At 45.8% G+C, this 25983-nt stretch overlaps 1 protein-coding gene across 1 annotated transcript in view; it reads left to right on the top strand.

Moving 5' to 3' along the window:
* GLP2R (glucagon like peptide 2 receptor) overlaps positions 1–25983 on the top strand; it is a 124821-nt gene that overhangs the window by 5552 nt on the left and 93286 nt on the right. Inside the window, exons 2-4 of the mRNA XM_048818031.2 lie at positions 2393–2486; positions 15195–15299; positions 18637–18758. Of these exons, the coding sequence (XP_048673988.2) occupies positions 2393–2486; positions 15195–15299; positions 18637–18758 (321 nt within the window). The remainder of the gene's footprint in view (positions 1–2392; positions 2487–15194; positions 15300–18636; positions 18759–25983) is intronic.

Genomic DNA, 25983 nt, shown 5'->3' with positions numbered 1-25983 from the left:
TATTAACCCCAGCCTAGAACTTGATGATAAGCTCCTCCACTACTCAGCCTCAGGTATAACCTGACTCCAACCCTTGGTCCCAACTGCACTTCACAGGATGCTGACAGTTTGCCTTGGCCAGCCTAGCTCACAGTGAAGACCACTCCTTGCCCAGCATGCCCTGGAGGGTACTGGAAATACCTGTACAGGTTGACTGCTCCCAGGAGGAGCTCCCCAGCTTCGAGTCCAAGTATTGCAGCTTGCAACAGAGACCCAAGCTCTGCACAAGCAAGAGCACGGCTCTATGATGACAACATGGCATCGTGGGCCTAACTGGCACAGCACACCACAGATAACCACGAGCTATGAGAGCAGGCTGCCTGGCTGCCAGATGAGAACCCTGCACTATGAGCATGTACTGCAGCCACGTACCTGGACCCAAGGCCTTCAGGCCCCCATCCAGAACATTCACAAAATGCCTAACTGTTATCAGGTATCTTGCAGGCATCTCTGCAGAGGTGGGTTTGAAGGAGGATGGTTTTGTGGATGTTTACAGGGAGTTCCTTCCAGGAATAGGGGCATTGGAAAAGCAGTTGTAGTCTTGTTACTTTTGCTCCACCCATTTGTTGGATCAACTCGTCATCTTAAACTCTCCACTTGTTTTTGTATATGTAACTTTAGTACCCTTGTGGCCAAGATGGAGTCTGCTCTGCAGGCAGCTCTGGCCAAGAAAAGGTGTGCACAGGAAAGGAACACAGCAGGGAAAGTCCTTTCCATGCCAGGGGCAGCTGTTCCAAAATCCAATCATGTGGACAAGGGTGATCCAGTGAATATATAAAGCCTTTGACAAGGTCCCACCCCAAAGGCTCTTAAGCAAAGTAAATAGTCCTGGGATAAGAGGGAAGGCCCTCTCATGAATCAGTGAGTGGCTGGAAGATAGGAAACAAAGGGTAGGAATAAATGGTCCATTTTCACAATGGAGAGAGGTAATAAGACAATAAATATAATGCCGCTATATAAATCCATTGTACCCCCACACGTTGAATAATGCATACAGTTCTGGTCTCCCCATCTGAAAAAAGATATCAGAGTTAGAAAAGGTGGAGAAAAGAGCAACAAAAATATTAGGGGTGCGGAACATCTTCCATATAAGGAAATATTAAAAAGACTGAGGCTGTTCATCTTAGAAGAGAGATAATTCAGGGGAGATATGGTAGAGGTCTATAAAATCAGGAATGGTGTGGAGACAGTGAATAAGGAGTATGCCTTCATATAACACAAGAATCAGGAGTCACCAATTAAATTAATGGGCAATAAGTTTTCAACAAATAAAAAGAAGTATTTCTCCACACAATGCACAGCTGACCTATGGAAACCATCTCCAGGGGAAGTTGTGAAGGCCAAAAGTATAACTAACTGGGTTCAAAAAAGAATGAGATAAGTTAATGGAGGATAGGTCCATCAATGTCTCTTAGCCAAGATGGTCAGGGATGCAACCTATCATCTGGGTGTTCCTAAACCTCCACCTGCCAGAAACTGGGAATCAATGACAGGGGATGGATCACTTGATAATTGCCCTGTTCGGTTCATTCCCTCTGAAACATCTGGAATCTGCCAATGTCAGAAGACAGGATATTGGGCTCAATGGGCTATTGTTCTGACCCAGTATGACCATTCTTATGTTGTGTTATGTCCTGTGTTATACAGGGAGTCAGACTAGATTATCACAATGCTCCCTTCTGGCCTTGGAATCTATGAAAATGGAGATGAGTCTTTGCTAGTTTTTCAATTGCCTTACTTGAAACAGGGATACTGAGGGGTTGCCGGGGAGGTCTGCTGAAACAAGGATTAGTGTCTGGAGTCTGGGAGGGATATGCTGGGAAGGGATTTACCTCTTTAAAGGTGACGTTAACAAAATGGTATTACTTATTTATTTCTTCACAATTATATTAAACTGCAATGAAAGAGCTCTCAGCCAATGCTCCGGGCATCCTTGACAATCTGTAAAATATACTAATAAACAAACAGTCCCATGAATTATTTCCAGTCATATCAATCAAATAATCCAGTGAAAACATAAATATTCAACAACAATTAATCAACCTCTGCGTATAATCCAATTGTTAACGGCTTGAAAATGTTTCAGGATTTATGAGTCATAGCACACAACTTGGACAGCATGGCTCTGTCGAGGTGATATATTCAGTGTCCAGTTGGAAGATTGACAAAAATGTGTGGCATGGGGGAGAACATAGGAGTGTAAAACATATCGCTTGGCCAGAGAAAAAGTGACAACTCTTGAATTTTTTATATTACTTATTTCAACTGTTAAAGTAGCAGAAAACTATCCCACCTAGAAAAATACAAAGTTCAAACTCAGTTTCTTCATTTACAATATTTTCTGTATGTGCAGGTCTTAGGCTCTCTGCTGCAGAAAACGACGACGAAGTGGCTTAAGTATAAAAAAGATTGTTTGAAAAAGTTACAAGAATCTGCAGTAGAAACTGGTAAGAAACCTGACTAAAAATGGGGTAACATTTCAAAATAAAGGGGTAAATAGAAATTTATTGAACCATATTGCAGAGATATGTTTTTATTCATATATTTCAAGATTTAAGGCCAGAAAGGCCTACTATAAATAGACAAACAGAGGAATGCCATCGAGTTATGTTTAAGACCTTAGTGTTGCTTAGCCAAAAAAAAGAAGTGAAATCAGCTTGAAACTCAGCAAATTGTTCACAACCCCAGACAAATGCTGGATAACTTTGGAGCGAGATGAATTTCCAGATGTTGGGATTTATAAATGACCCTAATTAAGCAAAGCAGTTAGAACCCACTGAACTAACGAGATTTGCCACCCATCAATGATCACTCTGTGTTGTATCCCTTCATCTCCATCCTTCTGTTTCTTGTCTATGCAAGTCCTGAGCCTGATCCCATTTAAGTCAGCAGGAGATTTTCCACTGATTACAGTGTGTACAGATTCAGCTCTCTGGAGCTGGGAATGTCTCTTTGTACAGAGTCCTAGCACAGTGGGGTCTCTGCACGCTACTACGACGACGACTATTAATAATAAACTAAGGAGGGTGACCATATTTCCCAAAGGGAAAATGGGACATTGTGTGGGGCTAACCTGTGCCCTCCCCTGACCGCCCCCGCACATGGGGCTGGCCCGAGTCATTCGCCTGAGGGCCCCCCGACATGTGGGGCTGGCCTGAGCCCCTGGCCCGAGCACTCCTCTTCCCCCACCAGCATGTGAGGTTGGTGTCGCTGCTCGCTTGAGCCCTGCCTGCCCCTCCCCCCCATGCATAGCTGGCATCACCACTCGCCCCCCCCCCCACATATGTTCCTCTGCACCCCACTTCTTGACAAAAGTGGGCATTTGTCCCATTTGCTCTTGCCACCTGATCAACTTGAAAAAAGTCAGGACAGCCGGGACAGGGCTTAAAAAAGGGACTGTCCTGGCCAAAGCAGGATGTCTGATCACCCTAAAACTAAGTATTAATCTTACAGTGTCCACATAAGACAAACACATTGATTCTTATGCAATATAAAGGAGTGCACAGTTCGTTGTAACACAACCTTAGCTCTCACTCAAAGTAACTATTTCCATCAATAATTTCAAAACATAAACAAAAACATTAAATATATATACACATAGTGATCAGCTTCCAAACAGACGCACAAACATATATATAGATAGTCAATGTTATATGTTTTCCCGGTGAAACTAAAAAGTGTTTATAGGCAGTTTACTGGGGGAAAAGAACTATTGAAAGTACACATTTATGTGACGTATTTCCCTCAACAGTAACACTTAAGAAAATATTTGGAGACTGAAATCAAGATATCATGGATTTTTTGATATGTGTTGTTTTTGTTGAGAATTAAAATGGAGGTGTCATAATGAAACATGCATTTATTTGTACTTGAAAGGATTAACTGATGGAACCCTGGCCCACTGAAGTGAATGACAAAACTTCTATTTACTTCAGCGGGGCCAGGATTTCACCCAGTATGTTTATGTTTATGTAGCCGTGTAAGATTTATGACATACCTGGTTCAATTATCTTGCTTTGTTTTAAGAGATTGTCTACACACGGGGTTTCAAACTGGACGAAATGACATTAATCTAGTTTGAAAACAATTTGCATATGTAACCCTTCTGTCAGTTGGAGTTGACAGCAGCAACAGCTGGGTTCAATATCTAGGGGTTCCTTTTCAACAATACAACACAAAAACGGCCCCCACCCAGTAACCTGGGACAATTACATACCATCCGCTGGTCATCTCCAAGAGGCAATACTTCCCCTCTCACAAGCACACAGGAGAGATAATAAGAGAAGAGAAGTAACCCGGCATTACTTTGGGAAAACGTCGCAAGCTGGATTCATAAACATAAAACCATGAGCAAAAGACCCACCCGAGAGTATGTTGGGCAGGGTTCTTTTGGCTCAGGTTCTTAAGTCCAGCAACCAAAAGTTCCTTTAATGCACCCTTCCTTTCTTCTGTCCGCCACAACCCGCTTACGACTGTTGTCCTTGATCAGTGAAGACCTAAAGTTCAGAGGTGAGCTCACTTCCCACCCTAGTGGGGAATGGGGGCACCTTGCTTGTTCTGCTGTCCAGGAGCTTGCTTTGGCATCAGCCACCCTGTCAGCCGCTTGCCACTCCGCCCTGCCGTCCACTCACCACTCATAGATTCATAGATTCATAGATATTAAGGCCAGAAGGGACCATTATGATCATCTAGTCTGACCTCCTGCACAATGCAGGCCACAGAATTTCACCCACCACTCCTAAAAAAGACCTCACACCTATATCTGTGCTATTGAAGTCCTCAAATTGTAGTTTGAAGACCTCAAGGAGCAGAGAATCCTCCAGCAAGTGACCCGTGCCCCATGCTACAGAGGAAGGCGAAAAACCTCCAGGGCCTTCCAATCTGCCCTGGAGGAAAATTCCTTCCCGACCCCAAATATGGCGATCAGCTAAACCCTGAGCATATGGGCAAGATTCATCAGCCAGATACTACAGAAAATTCTTTCCCGGGTAACTTGGATCTTACCCCATCTAAAAACCCATCACAGGCCATTGGGCCTATTTACCATGAATATTTAATTACCAAAACCATGTTATCCCATCATACCATCTCCTCCATAAACTTATCGAGTTTAATCTTAAAGCCAGATAGATCTTTTGCCCCCACTACTTCCCTCGGAAGGCTATTCCAAAACTTCACTCCTCTGATGGTTAGAAACCTTCGTCACTCCACCAGTTGTTCCACTGGCCACCCTGCTCACTGCTCCATTCTGCCTACCAGCCACTTGCCAGTCCGTTCTGCCAGCCGCTTCGCTCTGCACCCTTTGGGATGTCTCGAGATCCCACCACTTAACACAGTTCTCAGTGATTTCAGCTGTTAGTGGTGGAGCCTCACTACCAGTGTGGACTGGGCAGTCTTGCGCATCGGAGACACTGTCCCAAAGCAGGCTGAATGCTTAGACCTGCTTATCAGTGATTTCAGCTCTGTGGGGTGTAACAAGACTCTCAGTTGAATCTTAATCAGCTCTGTTATTACACTGTGGAGAGATGCAGGGTTAAATAGTGGTGCGGAGCCTTTGGCAGGGCCCACACCACCAGGTACAAGTACCTGTCCCCACCCTCTCGTGACTCCACTGGGTTTTGGCACACACATCACCTGCTTAGCAAGTGCAATTTAGTTGAGCATGAGTCCCTCGATCAGAGTATGCCTAGCACAGTTCTGCTGCCCTTGATTCACACAACGAGGATAACAACCCTTTAGTACCCCTGCCCCAGTAACAAAGTGACTTATGACTTGAGCTCATTCAGACTCTGCTTACACTGCATACATACAATGCAGCTTATCACTGCACACTAACTCTGCATTTGTCTGGAATGCTGGAGTCCTCTTGCAAAGTGGACTAGGTTTGCTTCAAATTGAAATAGTTTGGTTTTTTGTTTGTGTGCATGTGATTGCTGTGCACCACTTTTTTCATGCTTTCAATGGCTATCCCACAGTGCTTTGCAGTTTGACTGTTACTGACCTGTCCATTGTGTGCCCTCCCTCCACGGGGGTCCTGTTTTCTGGATAACGCGTCTCCCTTTAAAAATTGGCACAGAGCCAGATATTGCCTGTTTGCTCCTCAATCCCAGTGTATCATTATTCTGGTGATGCAACCACAATAACACTCCAGAAGCCCCATAACGTGCCTCGCACTGCTCCTTGGAGCTGTGCTGAGGTACTATATCTCACTGCCATCTGGGGAGATGCATTGGCTCAGGAACCTCTTGTGGGAAAGCACAGGAATAGGACCTTTTTATGGACATTGTAAAGCAGATGTCCACAAAGGGTCGCAACCAGGACACCAGCCAATGCCAAATAAACAACAATCATCTCAGGAGAAAGCATACTGAAATGAGGGATGAAAGGAGACAATCTGGCAGGGGACATGTGACCTGCCCATTTTTGAAGAACTGGATAGCGTTCTACACAATTACAGTACAACCTGTCCCAGGCATTACTCTGAACCTTCTGCCTGTACCTCCCCCTACCAAGCATGACCAGCTCGACTCATGGGAGGATGAGCAGAAGGATGCTGGATAGGAGCTGCCCCCTGACAGCTAGGATCTCTTTGTGGGTCAGGACAGCCAGCTGGAAAGCCAGCCCCAGTCCTGCTACAAAAGACCCTCATTCCCACCCTACAACAGCTGACCTGGATTCCCAGCCCTAAACCAAGCAGAGACCAAAGAGTCAGATCCTCTGGAGGGAATGTCAGCATGTAAGTACCTATCTTTACAATGTATTACTTATTGGTGGATGTAAGCTAGGAGCCCGTCTTTCACTCACCCTTCACCTTGTACTGCTTCAAAATGGCATCTGCCAGCATGGGGCAGTCACAGTCTGTACCCCATTCCTCCTCTCACACCAGATTCAAATAGCCAAAGCATGTATTTGTACAACAATCAATAATTTATTGAGATAGTGCTTATAGGAAAAGAAATCTGGTTAGTTTTCGTAATTTACATGAGGTATAAATGCACATTGCAGGCCCAGGCAAGGCACAAACAATACTTGCTCCCCACTGAAGTGCAAATGCCTTGTAACATGCATGTAGCTGACCATCATTGCAGGGCCCTATCTGTTTTTCTCTTCACTTTCTCCAGGGGAGATATAGCAGAAACTAAGACTGAGAAATTACTTGGTTTTTGTTTGTTTGTTTTGCAAATTATAGGGAATAACCCCATGCCCATGTCCTCTCATAGTGCTTGCAAGTCCCTTCCACTACAGCCATGATTCTGGGGGGACCATCATGGGGAACAACTTCACAGCATATCTCATCAGTCTATCCTTTGTCTTTTTTGAATAAGACTAGTCCCCCACCTCAGTGTAATGTCATTGAAAGTCAGGACATAGCTCCAACCAACCCCCCACCCTAAGAGCATGAAAGCAGATACAGTAGACTGAAATCCAAAGGCACCCACCACAGTCCATACCTACCTACCATCTCTGAGGTTCCCACAAGAATGGGAAGAGTCTCAGGGAGGAACGGTCACACATATAGACTGAAAAAAGCTATCATGCCTTGTCTGATTATGAACAATAAATGATGTTTTTGATGTTTTGTTTGCTCCCACAGCACCCTGCAACAGCAGAACAGTCAAGGACAGGGCCTCTCTGAATTGCTGACAGGATAGCCAACCTGAAGGGAAGAAAAAGGAAGAGTTGGGATGAGATGTTTACATGGCTGAGTCACAGAGTCGAACCAGGCTGTCTGAGAGGTGAAGCCTGCACATGAGGATCCAGAGGGAGGGAGATGATGCTTTCCCAGGAGATCATGTCAATGGCCAAGGGAAAGTGTGGCTGTGGCCAGGATAGCATTACCAAGGTGAAGGAGAGCATGGAAAAGGACGGAGATGTAGAGGCAACTTGTGGATACTATCCTGAACCAGAATGCCCTCCTGTGAATCTTGGTACTTCTAGGCCAGAAAGCCCTGCAGTCCCGTAATTTGGGATCCAGACATGTTCTTCAGCCTGTGGACAATGATGGCTACTGGCACCAGCAGCATCTCCTAATCTCTGCATCCCAAAATCAGTGCTCCCTGCAGGTCCCATTCACCTCTCAGGTCCTATCTTTGGGCACTGAGAACATTTGCACCTGGCATAGGCGCCAATAGTGGGTGCTCAGCACCCACCGGCAGCCCCGTGGATCACTCCTTCCCCTCTCCCCTCAGCTGTTCAGTGGTGTGCAGGAGGCGCTGGGGAGGAGGGGGAGGAGTGGGAGCAGGAAGAGGCAGGGAGGAGGTGGGGTAGGGACAGGAAGAGGCGAGGTGGGGTGGGAGCTTGGTGGAGGGGGTGAAGTGAGGGCAGAGCCTGGGGTGGAGTGGGGGTCGAGCACCCCTGGGACCTCGGAAAGTCAGTGCCTCTGCCTGGGAGTCCAGCTCTTTTGAGCCCCGCAGAGCCCCTGAGAATTTTGAGCTGAGGCACGCAGCCCCAGAACCCGTGCAGATAAGAAGAGTCAGAGGCAAGGCCTATACTCACCTGTAACTGCTCCCCCCTCCTCATTCTGTTGCACTTGGAATGTTCTTATTGCTGCATTCTAAGTTTTATGTGCACTGTTGCAGTAATTAAAGGTTTGTGTATAGACATGTACCCCTTTTCTTTTTAAAAGACTGGTTTTCTAAATGTATTTCCAAACAGACATTATTTTTCCATTGCTTTGATTAACATTTTTGTATTTTTTATTGTTTCATAGTAAAACCATTTACAATACATCCATTATGGGTCATCATTGCAGTTAGCACAGAGAATCCTTTAAATACAGCAAAAAATAATTCATAGGGTTTTACAAGAGCACGTAGGGAACAGTAAATTTCAACCACCCACATGCAATCCCTCAGTGCTCACAATGTCTCCATCCCAATGCACCCCACACAGAGGCTTACTTTTTCTGGTATGGTAGGCACTCAAAATGCAAACAGTAGCCTCCCTGACAGCATTCCCACGGCTGTTTGTGCTCCTTGCTGGCTGTTTGAACCCCCAAGCAAGTCCCCACACCTCAGACTCCCACCCATCGGCCCGGCTTTCCCCCTTGCTTTCACAAATATTGGGCAAAACACAACATCCACCTCTAATACTGGAACATTTTTTTCTGCAGCTTCCAACCTATTCCACAAACAGTGCCATCGGCCTTTCATTGTGCAACTATAAAGCAATAATTAAAATGTTGCTTCTGTCCCAGCAGCTCGTGTATAGCTTCATTAGCTAGGGCACCAGGCCATACATTGGATCTCCCAGAATAACCAGACCAACTTCCACGCCAATAATGCCCCAATGCTTCAGGTGGTAAACAGTCTTTCTCCATTTTATGTGAACAGTAGTGAGTTCTGAAAGGTTCTAGCATTGTGGACCATACCAAATGCTACTGCATTTATGTCTGTAAACCTGCCATGGTGGTCCACCGGTCCTTGGAGCACTATGGACAAATATCTCTTTCTGTTTACAGATCCTGTGCTCAACGGGGTGAGGGCAGGCAAATGTTAGGCACATGGGTTCATTAATTACCCCCAAAACAGGTTGGGTACCCAATGTAAGCAAACCCATCAATAATCTCCTGAGCATTACCCATCTGCATGAACTGGTTAGAAAGCACCTTATCAGTGGCATAGCAGACCTGCATGAGAATGGCTCCAGCAGTTAATCTCCCCACACCAAATTGGTTGGCCACATACCAGTAACATTCTGGGGGTGACTAGCCTCCATATGGCAATGACAACCCTGTTTCTCCATGGATATGGGGCACCACACATTGGTACACTGCTGCTGCAGTTCCAGTGCCAATTCTGCACAGATATAAAAAAACGATAGCCCTCCCTGTCCTGAAGTTCTCTTGTCACTGAAGAACTTGTCATCCTAGGTCTACAGAATGAGCCTCTCCCACCAATCCACGGTGATTTCTTCGGCCCAGAAATGGTGCTGACCCCTGTGTAGGTGATCCAGGACCTGGTCTCCTCATTCCAACAGCTCAGATTTTCCCGTTATTCTGCGTCAACCTGCTGCCATCACTGCAGATTGTACTCCTGCTGCCAGAGTTGCTGCTACCATAGAATAGTCTTCTGCTCCTGCATCATCAGCTTGTTGGTGCAATGGGCAAAATCCAATGCTGAATTCATCCAGCTTTGAGCGCTGTAATATAGCCCGAGGAAGCTCTGTATATTTGCTCTTCCCACCACAAAAGCAGGGAGCAGGAGCCTGTCTTCCCACAGTTCACAGCAAAAACAATCCCCACATGCATGCTGCTCAGTGGTAAAGCAAAGGACCCTGGGATACCCCCAAGAATGCTACACCCTCAATTTGCAGCAATCTTCTACCATCTGTTCACTGTATGTGAACTGAAAATAGAACAGGCATTCTGTGTACATGCTATTGATATGACTTACATAATGCAAATTATCTGATGCAGATCAAAAAGCTTTAAATTAAACTCCCCAGCGTAGACATGCCCTAAGTGATTATGCTTTGTAAACAATGGGACATTGTCATCTACTAAACTTAGTTGGACTTTGAAACATAGTGTTTGGGTTTTGATGCATATGGAGAGGGTACATCTACCCTACAGGCTAGGGGTGGGATTCCCCGCTCACATGGATATACTTGTGCAAGGTCACATTGAGCTAGCATACTAAAAATAGTAGTGTAGCAACGGTAGCACAGCCAGCAGCAGCCTGGGCCAGCCACCCTGAGTGCAAACCCTCCTGAACCCCATGGGTATGAACGTGGCTGTTAGCCCATGCCACCACTGCCCATGCTACCATGGCTATACTGCTATTGTTAGTGTGCTAGCTCAATGAGAGCTAATGCTAGTAGATCTTTGTGAGATGGGAGCAGAGGTAGCTATAGATAGATAGATCTGTGTTTGTTCCTGGAACACAGAGATCCCCTACGCAGTAACGTATCACTGAAGTAGTTCACAGAGAAACACATTAACAACGTGACTTCCAAAATGTCTTGGTGGATTATGTCCCTGGAACTTTAATGAGGCAGAACTAGGCTAGATCACAGCACAGCCAGCCTTTGGGAACCAGAAACCCACAGTCCTTGATACCTCCAAGTTGGGGAACTAAACAATTTTCATTAAGAAAAAAATGTGAATCTTCACCACTTTCCATTGTAGAGATGGCCTTAAAAAATGGAAACCAAAGCAAACCAATCATTGAACTTGAAAACTTATCACTTTTTTATTTCATGAGGTGGGACTGCCCTGAGAAGCCAGCCTCTCTGTATCTGGGGGCAATCCTAGAGCAATCTGTAATGTAGATAACAGTACCATCCGTACATGAAGCTCCTTGTCAGGAGCTCTTCAAGTGGTGCCTCTCCTGTCTTCATCTCACCCCGTGGACCCACCTCACTCCAGGAACCACAGCATCCTCTTCATAACTTGGCCCTCCAGCCGGGTCACCATCTGTGTTTCCCCCTTCCAGGGTGACCCAAGGTCCTTCTATGGCATGCAAATGGTCCCAGGCAGTCTTCTCCAGTGCTGCCCTGCTTGTGCCATTTCTCCAGTGGCCAGTAAGATGACCTGGGCCCTCTCCCTACTCTAGGTTCCAGTTCAGGGACCCTCAGCTCAGCAGTTCTGGGCTCTACCCTCTCAGCCCTCACTGCTCCTTCTCTGGACTGCCTCCTACTCTTCCTGGTCCCCCCTTCTCTGAGAATACCAGCTCTAAACCAACTCCCTCTTCCCAGGGAGTGACTGCCCTTTCCCAGCATCCTCTGTCTGTTGCCAGCTAACTGGCTTTATACAGGTCCCACCTGTTCCTGCACAACTGAGCCTGCTTGCAATCAACTAGTTCCCTGCTCCCTGGCTCCTCCTCCTTTGGAGTTAATAGACCTATCTGGCCACCTTAACCCCTTTCAGTCCTGTGTGGGGTGGACACCCCATCACAGCAAGTCACTTGCCCTTTTGGGGCTGTATTATCCTGGGCCTTTCATATGTGCCCAAGATCTTGCACACCCTCTCTATTGGCCCATAGAGCTGACTGGCAGAGGGGAGCAGATCTCTGTCCAGAAACGACACATCATTCATATTCCCCATGCATGCTAGAGACATCAGGGAAGAACTGTGGGCACCATTCCCAAGGAAGGCTAGTGCCTATCACAATCAGTTTCCCCAGGGGATAACAATGCCTACCTCAGTGGGCCAAAAATTGTCACAGTTATTTAATTTGTGTTTGTAAAGTGCTATGATCAGTAAACTCTGTTAGGATGGTCCTGTCCCCCTTTAAGGGCTATGGACCCAATGGCTGCCAGAACCCCATTATAATTTGACAACTATCCCTTGAAAATCATTTTATGAACTTTAGCCCCTATGTATACCCCAGCGCAGATGTCCAGACACCACTTTTCCTGCAGCAGGAGACTTTTGGTGGTTCAATGTTTCCGGCCACACTTTTCCTACCAAGCATTGGATGGAATCTCCAGCTGCACCCATCATACCAAAGAGATATGTAACAAGACCCATCCACTACCAGTTACCCAACAGACATATCAGTGCTGTGCTTATTGGATGGTCACAGACAGAGAACAGGTCCATGATTACTAGGTGCACAGTAATTGCTGCCAGTTGTCCAGACAAAAATGCTCGGCTCCATAGATACCACATGACCAGTAATAGATATAAAAGATCTCCATGGTTACACAGTGCTCAGAGACATGTAACGGTACTTATAGTTACCAGGTTTCCAAAGGTAGATTAATAGATTTTAAGGCCAGGAGAGAGCATTGGATCATTTAGTCCAGTGCTTTTTAAACTTTTCTTCTGGTGACCCAGTTGAAGAAAATTGTTGATGCCCATGAGTTGGGGATGAGGGGTTTGGGGTGTGGGAGGGGATCAGGGCTGGGGCAGAGGGTTGGGGTGCAGGAGAGGGTCAGGGCTCTGGACTGGGGGTGCAGGCTCTGGGGTGGGGCCAGGGATGAGGAGTTTGGGGTACAGGAAGAGACTCCAGGTTTGCCAATCGGCTCAGGACTAGGGCAGGGGATTGGGGTGCGGGGTTGGGGTGCGGGCTTGCCTCCGGTGACTCCCAGTCAGTGGTGCAGTGTGGGTGCTTAGGCAGGCTTCCTGCGTGTCATGGCACCGTGGACCGCGCTGTGCCCAGCAGCAGGTCTGGCTCCTAGGAAGAGGCGCGCCAGCAGCTCTGTGTGGCTCTTGCCCAGAGGCACCTCCCCCTCCCCTCAGCTCCCATTGGCTGGTGCTCAGGGCAGGGGCAGCTCACGGAGCCCCGTGGCCCCTCTACCTAGGAGCCAGACCTGCTGCTGGCCCTTCCGGGGCGCAGCGTGGTGTCAGAACAGGTAGGGACTAGCCTGCCTTAGCCGGGCAGCGCCACTGATGGGACTTTTAATGGCCCGGTCGGTGGTGCTGGCCACCACCGCCGTGACCCACTTCCTTACATTCCATGACGCAGTGCTGGGTCACGACCCACAGTCTGAAAACCACTGATTTAGTCTGACCTTCTGTTGAGCAGAGGTCAGGGAATTTCATAATATTGAGCCCAATAGCTTGTGTTTGGCTAAAGCAGATCTTCCTAAAAGGCATCCAGTTTTGATCAGGACAATGGAACAGACGCCTAGGGAGGTCGTGGAAGCACCTTCACGGGAGGTTTTCAAAAGGAGGCTGGAGAGCCCTATGCTTTGGATGGCTTCGATACAAGAAATCCTGCATCTTGGCAGGGGGTTAGAATAGATTACCCTGGTGGTCCCTTCTAATCATGGTCAGCGCATAATGGAGGCTGGGGGAGGCCAAGCCTCCCCAAACTTCGCACTGATGGGGGGGGAGGGGCAAGTGGTGGATTACCACATGGGCCCATGGGGCCCGTATCCAGAGGCCCTGGCTGATTTGGGACCCCTGGAAAAATCTTCCTGTCCACCTGCCTGCCATGGTCAGGGGCTGGAGGAGCTCTCGCTCCCTGCTGTAGCCACAGAGCTTTTCCAGTCTCTGGGCTGCAGCATGGGGATGTGGGAGGCATAAAGGAGTGAGTGAGGTGCGGGACCTCAGGGGAAGGGGCAGAGAGGGGGAAGAAGGGGGGCAGAGCCATGGGAGGAAGGGGTGCAACAGGACCGGGGGTATGGGTGGAATGGGGGCAGGGCCGCAAGGGAAGGGGCAGAATGAGGTGGGGCCATGGGTGGGGCCGCAGATGGAAGGGGCCAAATGTGGGAGGGGCTCCAGCCTCGGAGCTCCGGCCAGGGCCAAGAGCTGTGCCTCAGTCCCAGCCAGGGCTGAGAGCTCGACCCCAGCCGGGCCTGAGCTCTCAGCCCCTCTCCGTGTTCCCCACTAAGCTCTCAGCCCCCTCTTGCCCTGGCTGAGGTCATGGGTGCAGGGGTTGAGAGCAGTGAGCAGGGGGCTAGCCTGCCCAAGGGGAAGCTTCACGCTCCATCCATGCGTCTAACCTTATGGTTCTACGATTCTATGATCTAAACACACCAACAGATTCAGAATCTACCATATCACTTGTAGTTTCTTCCAGTGGTTAATAATCCTCACTGTTGACATAATGTTGCGCCTTGTTTCTAATTTCAGTTTATCTGGCTTTAACTCCCAGCCACTGATTCTCGTTCTGCCTTCCTCCACTAGATCGAAGAGCTATTTATTAACCAGGAATTTTTCTTCCTGTGAGGGTACTTACACACCAGGATCAAGTTCCCTCTTGATTTTTTTACAAGCAAAACACGCCAAGCTCCTTAAGTCTCACTATAACATTTTTTCCAATTCTTGAATTATTTCTGTGGAAATCTCCTTCCTCTCTAATATTTCAACATCCTTTTAAAAATGTGGACACCAGAACTGAGTGCAATATAGCAGCACTGGTCTCATCAAAGCCATGTACAAAGATAAAAACAACTCCCTACTACTCCTACTCACTACTCCCTGGCTGTTTATACATCCAAGCATTGCATTAGCCCTCTGCCACAGTATCACACTGGGAGCTCTTGTTGAATTGTTTCTCCACTATGACCCATAAGACTTTCTCAGAGTCACTGCTTTCCAGGATACAACCCCCATGCTATAACCATGGCCTCCATTCTATATATAATGGATCCCTGTGCTTACAGGCTGCCTGGAGTCAGGCACGTACCACAGTCTCCATGGTTACCAGCTGCCTGAATAATCTTTATTCAAAACTAAACATTAGTTCTTTCTCTCTCTACAGGAATATATTGCAATGGGACATTTGATCAATTTGTTTGCTGGCCTTATTCACTTCCAGGAAATGTGTCTGTTCCTTGTCCTTCATATTTACCCTGGATGGAAAATGGTAATGTGATTTCTCTTTTTTTACAAGATTCATATCAGGAATCTTCATTGCAGGAGGGAGTTGTCAGCTCAGGCTCTACTGTCCTGGAATTGCCTGGGGGGTTGCTTGGGGCTATTCTACATCACCTCCTTCCTGGCTAGCCACCAAAGTCATCCCACTGCAACGTGCTTCAAGCCCTGTGAGGATGAGCAGTGACCTTGCCTGCACCCTTCCCCACCCCTCTTTGTTACGTTTCAGTCACTTTAAGGCCAAAAAGTCACTTTGGGGTATTGACTTTTAAGAAACACTTTAAGAACCCTCCTAACTCCTTTCCCCCTAAATGCTGTCATGATGCTGACCCTTCCCCCAGCAGTTTCCTTGGCCCTCAGGGAATCCTGTGGGGGTAACTGAAGGCCAGGGTGTTCAATCTATGGCTCTAAACTGTGGCCCTCAAGGGCAGCTGTGGTGAGAAGAAGTGTTACTGGATTGCCAGCCTCATGAGGGCCTGGAGGCTGAGGGCTGGTCAGCCCTGCCTGTGCCATAATTGCCTGCCTCCCCGCTTAAGGGATAGGACTAGTTGTGGTCAGGTGACTGCCTGAAACACCTGTGTCTCATAAAAGGACTAAGGGAACTCAGCATCAGTGAGGAACAGGAGCAAGTTGGGCTTTCATGGAAGACCTTGGAGTAGAGGCTGGAGGGACTGCAGGGAATCAGCCTAGGTGTTAGTGCTGTAGCCCAGATGGGGGTTGAGACTTTGAGAAGGACTCTGGGGAAAGAGCCTGGAAGTCAGGGCTCTATGCCAGAGTAACTTAAAGATAACCCTAAAGGGTGTGGGAACTGGCACCAGAGGGTGAGCTAAAGAGGGCCCAAGGAGAGTAAAAGAATGTTTTGCTTGGACTTTTTTTTTACCTCCAGAAGGTGATTAAACTCTCACAGTGACCCAGCTGAAGGGCTGAGGCACATGAATCCTTGGGAATGTCAGAAAACCATAGTGATGGGAAACTGAGGCAGGGAGCACCTGCAGTGCCATGCTCAGCCATCATTGGGCACTATGGGGCAGCCATGCCTTATGACAAGAACATTTTATTTGACAAGAACTGAAAAAGGAGCCTTGCAACTTTTAAACTGACCTGTTTGAACCAGCCCCAACAATACAAGGTGGGGATATTGAGCACCACCTCCGAGCTGCCTCCCACCACCTCTCCTGCAGCACTAGGAACATTCTAAGCCACAGCTAGTCCTCCCTACTGCTCAGCAACTGCCCCGCTGACTATTTACTGCATTGCAGGGGTGAGAGGAGAGTAGCTCTAATGGTTCCATTTCCTGCTTCCAAGGAGGAGCAGGGCAGGAGCTCAACTTGCTCTGCCTGAGCCTAAGGGCCCCTAGCAAAGACTACTCCTCTTCCCCACACACTCCTGGGCAGCTCAAAAGGTTGGAGAAAAGGAGAAGCTGGGACATAACAGACAGTTAAAGTTCCCTGCCCGCCTGACCTGGCAAGAGCAGCCTGGGGCTGGTTCTAATTTGCTTCCATTGGCAAAGGATCACAGAGTAGGTCTATGCTGCAATTAGACACCCATAATTGGTCCTTGCTAACTGACTTGGGCTCGCAGGGCTTGGGCTAAGGGACCGTTTAATTGTAGTGTAGATGTTCTGGCTTGGGCTGTACCCCGAGCCCTGGGACTCTCCCACCTCACAGGGTCCTAGAGACTGGGCTTCATCCTGAGCCTGAACGTCTACACTACAATTAAACAGCCCCTTAGTATGAGCCCCAGGAGCCCAAGTCAGTGTCATGGACCAGCTGTGGGTTTTTAATTTCCGTGTAAATGTACCCATCGTGGCTTGGAATAGCTGGGGCACAGCACAATCCAACTACTCATTCTTCCAGCATCCGACATACCCCTCCCCACTCCTTCACCTGTCCTTGCCCTTGCCCCTGCCTCTGCTCCAGGAATGAGGTACAAGAGTGAACTTTGCCAACTCTATGCCCACTGTAGATTCAGCTAGGCCAGGGGATACCCAAAAGCAGACTTGTGGGAAGTTTCTGGTTCTTTTGTGCTTCTTAGCCATCTGTAAGGAAACAGAAGAACTAGGCAGAGATCCACTCCACAGCAGTGACTGTGGGCCCATAAATTGTATGATTGATAACACTTGGCCCCCAAGCTGACAAAGTCGGACACCTCTGCTTTAAGGTGGTTCTTGGCCTTTTAAGAGGATGCTTAGAGGGCTGCTCCATTCTCACCCTGCTTCTTTCATTGCTGCACTGGCCATCATGTTCAGGGAACATCTGTTTTCCAATATGGTCCAGCCTCAGTCTTTCCCCTGGGGATGGAGGGGCCTCCTAGCATGGGTATATTTTCAAATGGCACAAGCTCCTCTGCAGGTGTATCTGGATCTTGCATAGCTCCCCACCACTGCCAACCCCAAGATCACAAGTCAGATGCCTAAAATCATGAGATTTTTGAAAAATCACATTTTTGACTGCCTTCTGATTTCTTTCCTCATTGGGGGAAGCTGCCTGCCCCTGGTTTGTATGGGATCAGCTCACAATCAAAATTCAACCTTCAGCACACACACAAAGCTGCAGCTTCTATTCACAGCTCGAAGGGACTCCACAAACCCTTCCTTATTCCTGTGGTGTGTGTAGCAGCCACTCCATAGCCCCTTGTCACCCCCACTTGCTACACAGACAAGGCAGATGTCCCACTCCCATTCCCTAGCCATGCTCCCAAACAGTTTTTTGCCCCTACCTGTCCCCTAAATTAACTTCCCCACGTTTTTCCCTCCCTTTCCTATCAGATTCTCCTTCTCTGCTACATCACATCCCCTTGCACCTTCCTCAGCCGGGCCTTCTGCTCCCCATACTCCCCTCTGCCAATGGAGCTACACCATTTCACACCAGCTGAGGATCTAGCCCCTACATTCTGTGATAGGGCACCGTAAGCTGATGTGCCAGAGCATGACAGGATGGTTATTTAATTACTAAATCATCTTCTTTGCCCAGAGTTCTGGTGGTGGTATGAAATGTATTGTCTGTATGTAAAAGGAAGTGTTCAGATTAAGAATCTAAAGGATGAAGAAAGAATTATCTGAAATGTAATTTTATCTTTTTGATGTACTCACTATATTTGCTTTTTGAAAATACTGGGGAAATTATGGGAATTTCTTTTGAGAATATATTCATAAACTAAGTTTCTATGATTTTCTCCCACATAGACATTACAAAGAATCATCAAAGTCCAAAGCAAAGATTTCTCTAATGGGGTTTCCCTAGTTTTGCTGAAAGGGTGAAATTTGTAAAGCACATGAAAAATTAAATATATGTCTTGACCTTTCAGACTGAAGCTCTGTTTACTTTCAGGAAGTGCAGGAAATGTATACAGAGTCTGCTTGGACCAGGGAATCTGGCAAACAGAAGAGAATTCAACAGATATTTGGCGCGATAATTCAGAGTGCTCTGAGAAGAATCACTTCACTCCACAAGTAAGTATGATGTTTTCTTTTATGCTTTAATACTTTAATCTTCTTAATCCCTTCTTGAATCAGATGTTTCCATTGAATAGCTGCAGAAGAGAGCCAGACTTATTTAGGTTATGATATGGAAACCTTTCCTTGTATTTTGAACAGGGATTAGGGCTGGAAAAATCCTGAGTGCTTTGGCTTCAGCAAATTATCCCTAGGTCAGTTTTGGGATCACCATATTTACTGAATTCTAATATAATGAGAAAAAATGAAACTCAGAGTAAATTACTCAGACTCAGAGAATCCCACATGCTAAAAGGAAACATACTGTATTGGGCAAAATTGCTGTGGAACTAATTGGAGTGAACATGGAACAAATTTCCCACTTCAATTCATTCTCTTCATCCCTGAACCTCACAGTCATTAGTGGGCAGCTGCATGCAAAGAAAAAATGGAGGCAAAATCACAAACAAACCCAGTCCTTGTTGGCACTGGACTTTTGATAAGACCCTTGCAAACACCCGGTTAGGGTTAGGCTATGCTAACTGTGAGGAGAGGCAGGGGAAAACCAAGACAAAAGGGATAATTTTAAATTTTTAGAACTTTATAAGGGAAACCCCCCCAAAAATTTCAGGAGTATAAATAATATATAACATTGCAAAGTACTTACTACTTATAATAATAATAAACTATATGTTACCAACACATTAACCTTTGCAAGTTTGTACATGGTACTCTTCTTTACTCTGTGCAGTTAATACCACATACATTGTCATTATCAAGAACAAAGATTATTGAACAATAGACTGTGTCACTTCAGAGAAGAATCAACTTTTCCTCTGCTTGGCTGTAAGTCCAGCTCCACTCTTGCTGTCCTGTTCTTTGGTCCTCTTCGGCTTGAAGTGCCTCTTAGATTCGACATTCCTGTGGTTGTGCCTCTTTTCACTGGGTTTATCCATAAGCGGGTTTCTTCACCAGTGGGCCCTCATTTGTGCATTTTGCACCTTTATTCCTTCACTGATGTTCAAAGTCATTCTCTCTGTTCACGTACTTTAGGTCCTTTGCAGGTGGGCTTCTCATTTACTGTTTTCAGGGTCTGTTTTCATCTGACACAGCTTTTGATCACTTCCCTTTTCAACCAATTATATTTCCTTGGTACTCTTTGTCCAGTATGTCTGTAGATTTTATTTCCCTCTATTTCCTTTCTCTAATCGTGTCTGCTCACATACCCAGGTCTGTTTTTTTCTGCTTCTCCTGACCTGAAACCTTTCCTATTTTCCTTCTTCCCCCCTTCTCACTTCCCAGTCCCCTGCTTTTATTCTTCTCTTCTCATATTTTATCACCTGACCTCCACCCTCAGCACCAGTTCATCCCTAGCTCAGCATCTTGATTCTTCACTTTCTCTAACAGCTTTTTCCAACTGCCCCCTTTGGGTAGATTCTGAGCCCCCTCCCCAGCTCAAGCTGCCTTCTCACTGGCTGTTTCTCTCTCCAGAAGAGCGTTATATGCTGCTGCATCACAGCTGCAGGGCTAGTGCCTGGGCCAGGGTTACTACAAATCCTGTTAATAGCGGAGAGCAGTATTATCACAGTGCAGAGGGCTGCTGTACAGTGAGCATCATGGCTTGTGCAGTATGATCCCCAGGCGAGCCAAATGCAGTGCTGTTACTGGCCCTTACTCATGACTGTACCGAAAGCTGCCTGTACAGTGATATTTTATTGTGCAAGCCAGTAACACTCATCAAGATGTCCTGAAAACATTTACTAATCAGCCACATGTCGTTTGTGCCCTTCGTACCCATTTAATATACAGCTGAGTGCAGATCTTGTGGCCCATGCTTAGGACAGCGTACAGTTGCACACCTCTGTAACCGTGCCTTCTTGGGCCACAACTGAGAATGCCAAACTCAGGACGAATTGTTGAGAAATAGGGAAGATACCCCCCGAGACTAGTGGCTAATCCCCCATCGGATATACCAAACCAGCAACAAAAGTAAACTTCTGTTTCACCACACTGGCTAACAAGAAGTCATAAAGGCAGTTTCCTCAGGCATTCCAGTCCTTGTATTATCACCAAAAACACTAGACTTAGAGATGGGTGGTTCTTTAAAACCAGTCTCTTCAAATCAAAGGTTCTTCTGATCCCAAAGGACCAGCCACACTCCCAGGTCAATATATAACTTAGGACTTACCCAAAAATCATGCTCATGCCAATCTAAAATCTTAAGGTTTATTGAAAGAAAGAAAGAAAGAAAGAAAGAAAGAAAGAAAGAAAGAAAGAAAGAAAGAAAGAAAGAATTGGTTAAAGGACTCAAATACATACAATAAATGCAAGGTTCTTGGTTCAGGCTTGTAGCAGTGATGGAATAAACTGCTGGTTTAAGTTAAGTCTCTGGCTGCTTCCAAATTATCATTGGAAGGTCCTCAGGCCATTGGTTAGAATGCTCCCATTCGTATAGTTCTTATTCCAGAGGTTTGAGCAGGAAAGAGGCAAAACGGAGGAGTTTCCAAGGCCTTTTATATCTTCTGCCATGTGGAGGAAAACACATTGTTTCAAACAAAGGCCTCAGCACAGCTAGTGGAAAATTACAGGTGACAAGATAGTGTTTGGAGTCACATGTGCAAGTCACATGGCCATTCATGAAGGTTTGGACACAGTAGAAGCCATTACCTATATCTCAAACAGCATGTTTGCAGGACAGTCCATTCAATGTAGATGGGCATCTCCCATGGTCCACTGTCAGTCAAGTGTTTTTTGATGTGCCACTTAATTTGAATAGTTCCTCCAAGATGTGCTGGCTAACTATCTTGTGGGCATTACCCCAGGTGCAAACATTTGAAATCCACGTATAAAGCCAATATTAATAACTTTAAATACAAAAATGATAAATACATACAGATAGCATAATCATAACCTGCAAATCATAACCTTATCATAACCATCTTACATGCCACATTTTGTACAAGATTTGTTGCAAATATACAACAGTGGTTGCAACAATGATCTATATGGTCATATTTTAATCAGATAATATCACAATCTCCACTGAGGAATTCTCTCCTCATACTAAGCACAGTGTGGTTCAGAGAACAGGTGATAGGGCTAAGGGTCAAGAAACCAAGGTTCTAATTCCAGCACAATTGCTGCCTTGCTGTGTGATGGTGAAGAAGTCACTTCATCTTTCTGTGCTTCTGTTTCCACTTCCATGCTTGGTTCATGATTTCCGATTGTAGATGGTACTCTAATCTGACAGAACCAGATTCATTTTTAGTTATACCTGAAGCTAGACAGTGTCTGAGAGATATCAGTTGTGCACTGATTTTCCAAGGTCTCAAATGTGGGTAAGCGAGGAGGGTGTCAAACCTACTAGTCCAACACCACAGATTTTCCAGTATGGCCTTGGTAGATTTTTGCTTCCCAAAAGCTGTGCGAGGCCTCAGCAAATCAACTTGCTACTCCTGAACCTGCTAAGGCTGCCACAGTGTGTACTATGGTCTCCCACAGTATTCTTGCCAGCAAGTTAAAGATGTATGGATTGGATGAATGGACTATCAGGTGGATAGAAAGCTGGCTAGATCATTGGGCTCAATGGGTAGTGATCAATGGCTTGATGTCTAGTTGGCAGCTGATATAAGCAGACTGCCCCAGGGGTCAGTCCTGGGGCCGGTTTCATTCAACATCTTCATTAATGATCTGGATGATGGGATGGATTGAACCCTCAGCAAGTTTGCAGATGACTGGCTAAACTGCAGTTCTGCAGAAAAGGACCTGGGGATTACAGTGGATGAGAAGCTGGATATGGTCAACAGTGTGCCCTTGTTGCCAAGAAGGCTAATGGCATATTGGGCTGCATTAGTAGGAGCATTGCCAGCAGTTCGGGGAAAGTGATTATTCCCCTCTATTCAGCACTGGTGAGGCCACATCTGGAGTATTGCATCCAGTTGGGGCCCCCACTACAGAAAGAATGTGGACAAATTGGAGAGAGTCCAGTGGAAGGCAAAGAAAATGATCAGGGGGCTGGGGCAAATGAGGAGGAGGAGAGGCTGAGGGAACTGGGCTTATTTAATCTGCAGAAGAGAAGAGTGAGGGGGGATTTGATAGCAGCCTTCAATTACGTGAAGAGGGGTTCCAAGAGGAGCTAGGCTGTTCTCAGTGGTGGCAGAGGACAGAACAAGGAGCAATGGTCTCAACGTTGCAGTGCGGGAGGTCTAGGTTGGATATTAGGAAAAACTATTTCACTAGGAGGGAGGTGAAGCACTGGAATGGGTTACCTAGGGAAGTGGTGGAATCTCCATCCTTAGAGGTTATTACGTCCCAGCTTGAAAAAGCCCTGGTTGGGATGATTTAATTGGGCTTTGAGCAGGGGGTTGGACTAGATGACCTCCTGAGATCTCTTCCAACCCTAATCTTCTGTGATTCTATGATTCTATGCTGTACCCTTGCTCTGCTCTTGGCAAATGTTTGCTGGATCTCCCATGGGTACCTGTCTGCATTGCTTGCACTGGTTCTCTGTATCACAGGAAGATGCACTTGCTCTGATATATCTGTCCCCTGAGCCCTGTTTCTGCTCCTGTTCACCTTGGTTCATCTGTACCTGCTCCTTCTGTTTGTGCTGGACCTGCTTTTACCTGGGTGCGATATCAGTTGGTTGGGTCAGATTCATGGCTAGTATCTACCAACAGCGGATAAATCAACCATTTATTTCGTCTAATTCAGAGGTGGAAAACTCCTATGCCCATATTGTCAGCTCATTCTGTTCCTTGGTGCTGGATTTTGTACTGCTGCTGCTGTGTGTCAACATGGAGATGGACTTCTAAAGACAGCATGCTGGGAATCTCCAGCACCCACATTGCTCCCTGCTGGCTCTATTGTTCCATTATCTCTATCCTATTTGCCTCTCACAAAGTGGCAGATGTATTTTCTTCTGCATCATAGAAAAATACCAGAAAGCATATTATGGCAGACTCCACCACTATGCCCTCTCAAGGGTATAGCCACCAATTCGAGTTAGTTAGAAACTGCTATATGACAATGATGAAGGTGATAACATCCAAGCCAATGCACTTGAACCATCAGTGGAAACAGTGACATTGTTCAGAAGAAGATATGATTACCAGGCTGGACAATAAATCATTGCAATCCATATAGGGGTTTAGTGAGTAGTCCGTACTGTGGAGTTGTCCTCTGTCTATAGAATTTTTCAGTTTGTTTCCCGAAGAGAAGCTTTACTTGAGCTAGAAAAGTAAATACATTGTGCTGGATCAGCTAAGCAGCATTAGCTGCCTCCCACTTCCCCTTCCTGTGGCCAGGTAAGGGGAAACGTCCTCAAACGAAGTGGATGAGCTCTGTTTGGAAGTGGTGGCCGCATGGCTAGCCAGGAGCTGCAGAGAAGCTGAATGCAAAGAGAAACCCCCCAGGAACTATGTGCAGAGCCATGTGTGGAACAGGCTGTTGCTGCTGGATGTGACAGGTGTGTGTGGGTCTGTGTGGGACTTATGGCGGAACAGCAAGGGCTGGGTGCAGAGTAGCCCCAATCGGAGACAATAACAGCCTGTCTTGGAAAACCTCAAGCTTCTATTTACTTGAATAAAGACTGGACTGGAAAAGGCACCCTAACCACTAGGCTTGAAGAATCCTGACTCTCAATTGGACTGTCCCAGGGACCCAAACATTTACCACTATTGCTCACTTTGGAGTGTAACCATTTAGGCCTCTGTACCTGAGGTATTTCCCCTTTCCTGCCAACCCTAATAAAATAGCCTTTCACTTACCATGTATCTGAGTGGTTACTGGGATCCACCAGGGCTAATGCCCACAACACCTGGCTGCCAAAGCACTGAACCGCTTGCCTCTGAGTTGCAGTAGACCTGTAACACTACTGACACCTTAGGAGTTTGGTATAATTAATTATTGAGTATCTCCAATAATTACAAAATGCATCAGAAACAGGAACAAAAGAAATAAAATGTTAAATGAAAAGATAAAAGAAAAATTGGTGCACACTCATTCCAGCTCAGATGTCCTGTTCCATATCACTCGACGTGCTCACACATTAATTTCTCCTTTTTATTCATCCTTATTTTCATCTTGAGTTTAGAAACAAAACCTATGTAAGTGGTGCTGAAAATGATTGCACATGATAGACCTGATTTTCAAAACTGCCCATCCAAAAATGCATGTTCAACTGTTCACCCATTTTGCACAAATGATTATTGTGCTTCATGCAGAATTAGGTCATTTCAAATGAGTAATTAGAGCTGGTTGAAACTCAGAATTTCTGTTTCACCAGAAATTTCAGCACATCAAAATGTGTTTCATTCTGAATCAGAGCAAAACAAATATTTAGAATTGTTCTACAAAATGGAAATTCTGGAAAAAAAATTTGGAAAATTTCAAAATTTAGATTCAAAATGAATTTTTTTCCCATTTTTAATTACTTTTATTATATTTGTGTTACCCTGCAATCATATTTCTAAGATATTGAAAGAAGCTTGCTGCTGTAATTAGTACACTGAGTGCTTATCTTCTTTTCTTGTTCCAAACGTGAAACTGTTGCCTCACAACACAAACAGGAGACATCATGGGCTAGAAAATAAGATGTTTCAATTAGTCCTAAACAACATCTATCCTTAATCATTTTAAAACTAAACTAGAACTAAAAGGAAAGGAAATAATATTTTGACTATTATGCCGTAACGTGTCATATAATGCACTACTACTACTGACATGGCATAAAATAATGTAAAAATGAAAATACATTTTTAAAAGAAAATTTTGTTTGGAAATAAAATTTCAAAATTTTCTCAAATGAAATTTGCCATTTAAAAATTTACACAGGAATTGTCATTAAAATTCTTGTGATTTCATGAACAATTTTAGTTTAAACAGAATGGCATTTTCTGATAGAAAACTGTTTTGATGAAAAATTTCTTCCCAGCATTAGAAGTTATGAATTTATTTGGCTCTCTTCATACCCTAGAGCCCAATTTGCATACGTAATCATGGTGGCTGTTGGCAGAAATTAGGCTCACAGTAGTGCATACACAATTTTCAAAATTAGACCCCATGTGCCTATTCCAAATATTAAATTATTTCAAATTTTAAAACCTGCTAATTATACCTGGCTTTCCATAGTGCTTCCCACCTGTTGATCTCACAGGGGTTACAGAGGAGGGTCATTTATAGATGGGGAAACTGAAGTTTGGAGCAGTAAGTGACTTGCCCAAGGGACAAATAATAGAACCCT

The sequence above is a fragment of the Caretta caretta genome, chromosome 14 (genome assembly GCF_965140235.1).
Source record: "Caretta caretta isolate rCarCar2 chromosome 14, rCarCar1.hap1, whole genome shotgun sequence".
NCBI classification, from domain to species: Eukaryota; Metazoa; Chordata; order Testudines; family Cheloniidae; genus Caretta; species Caretta caretta.
The sequence above is the reverse complement of the archived record's forward strand: the minus strand, read 5'-3'. Positions and strand labels throughout refer to the sequence as shown.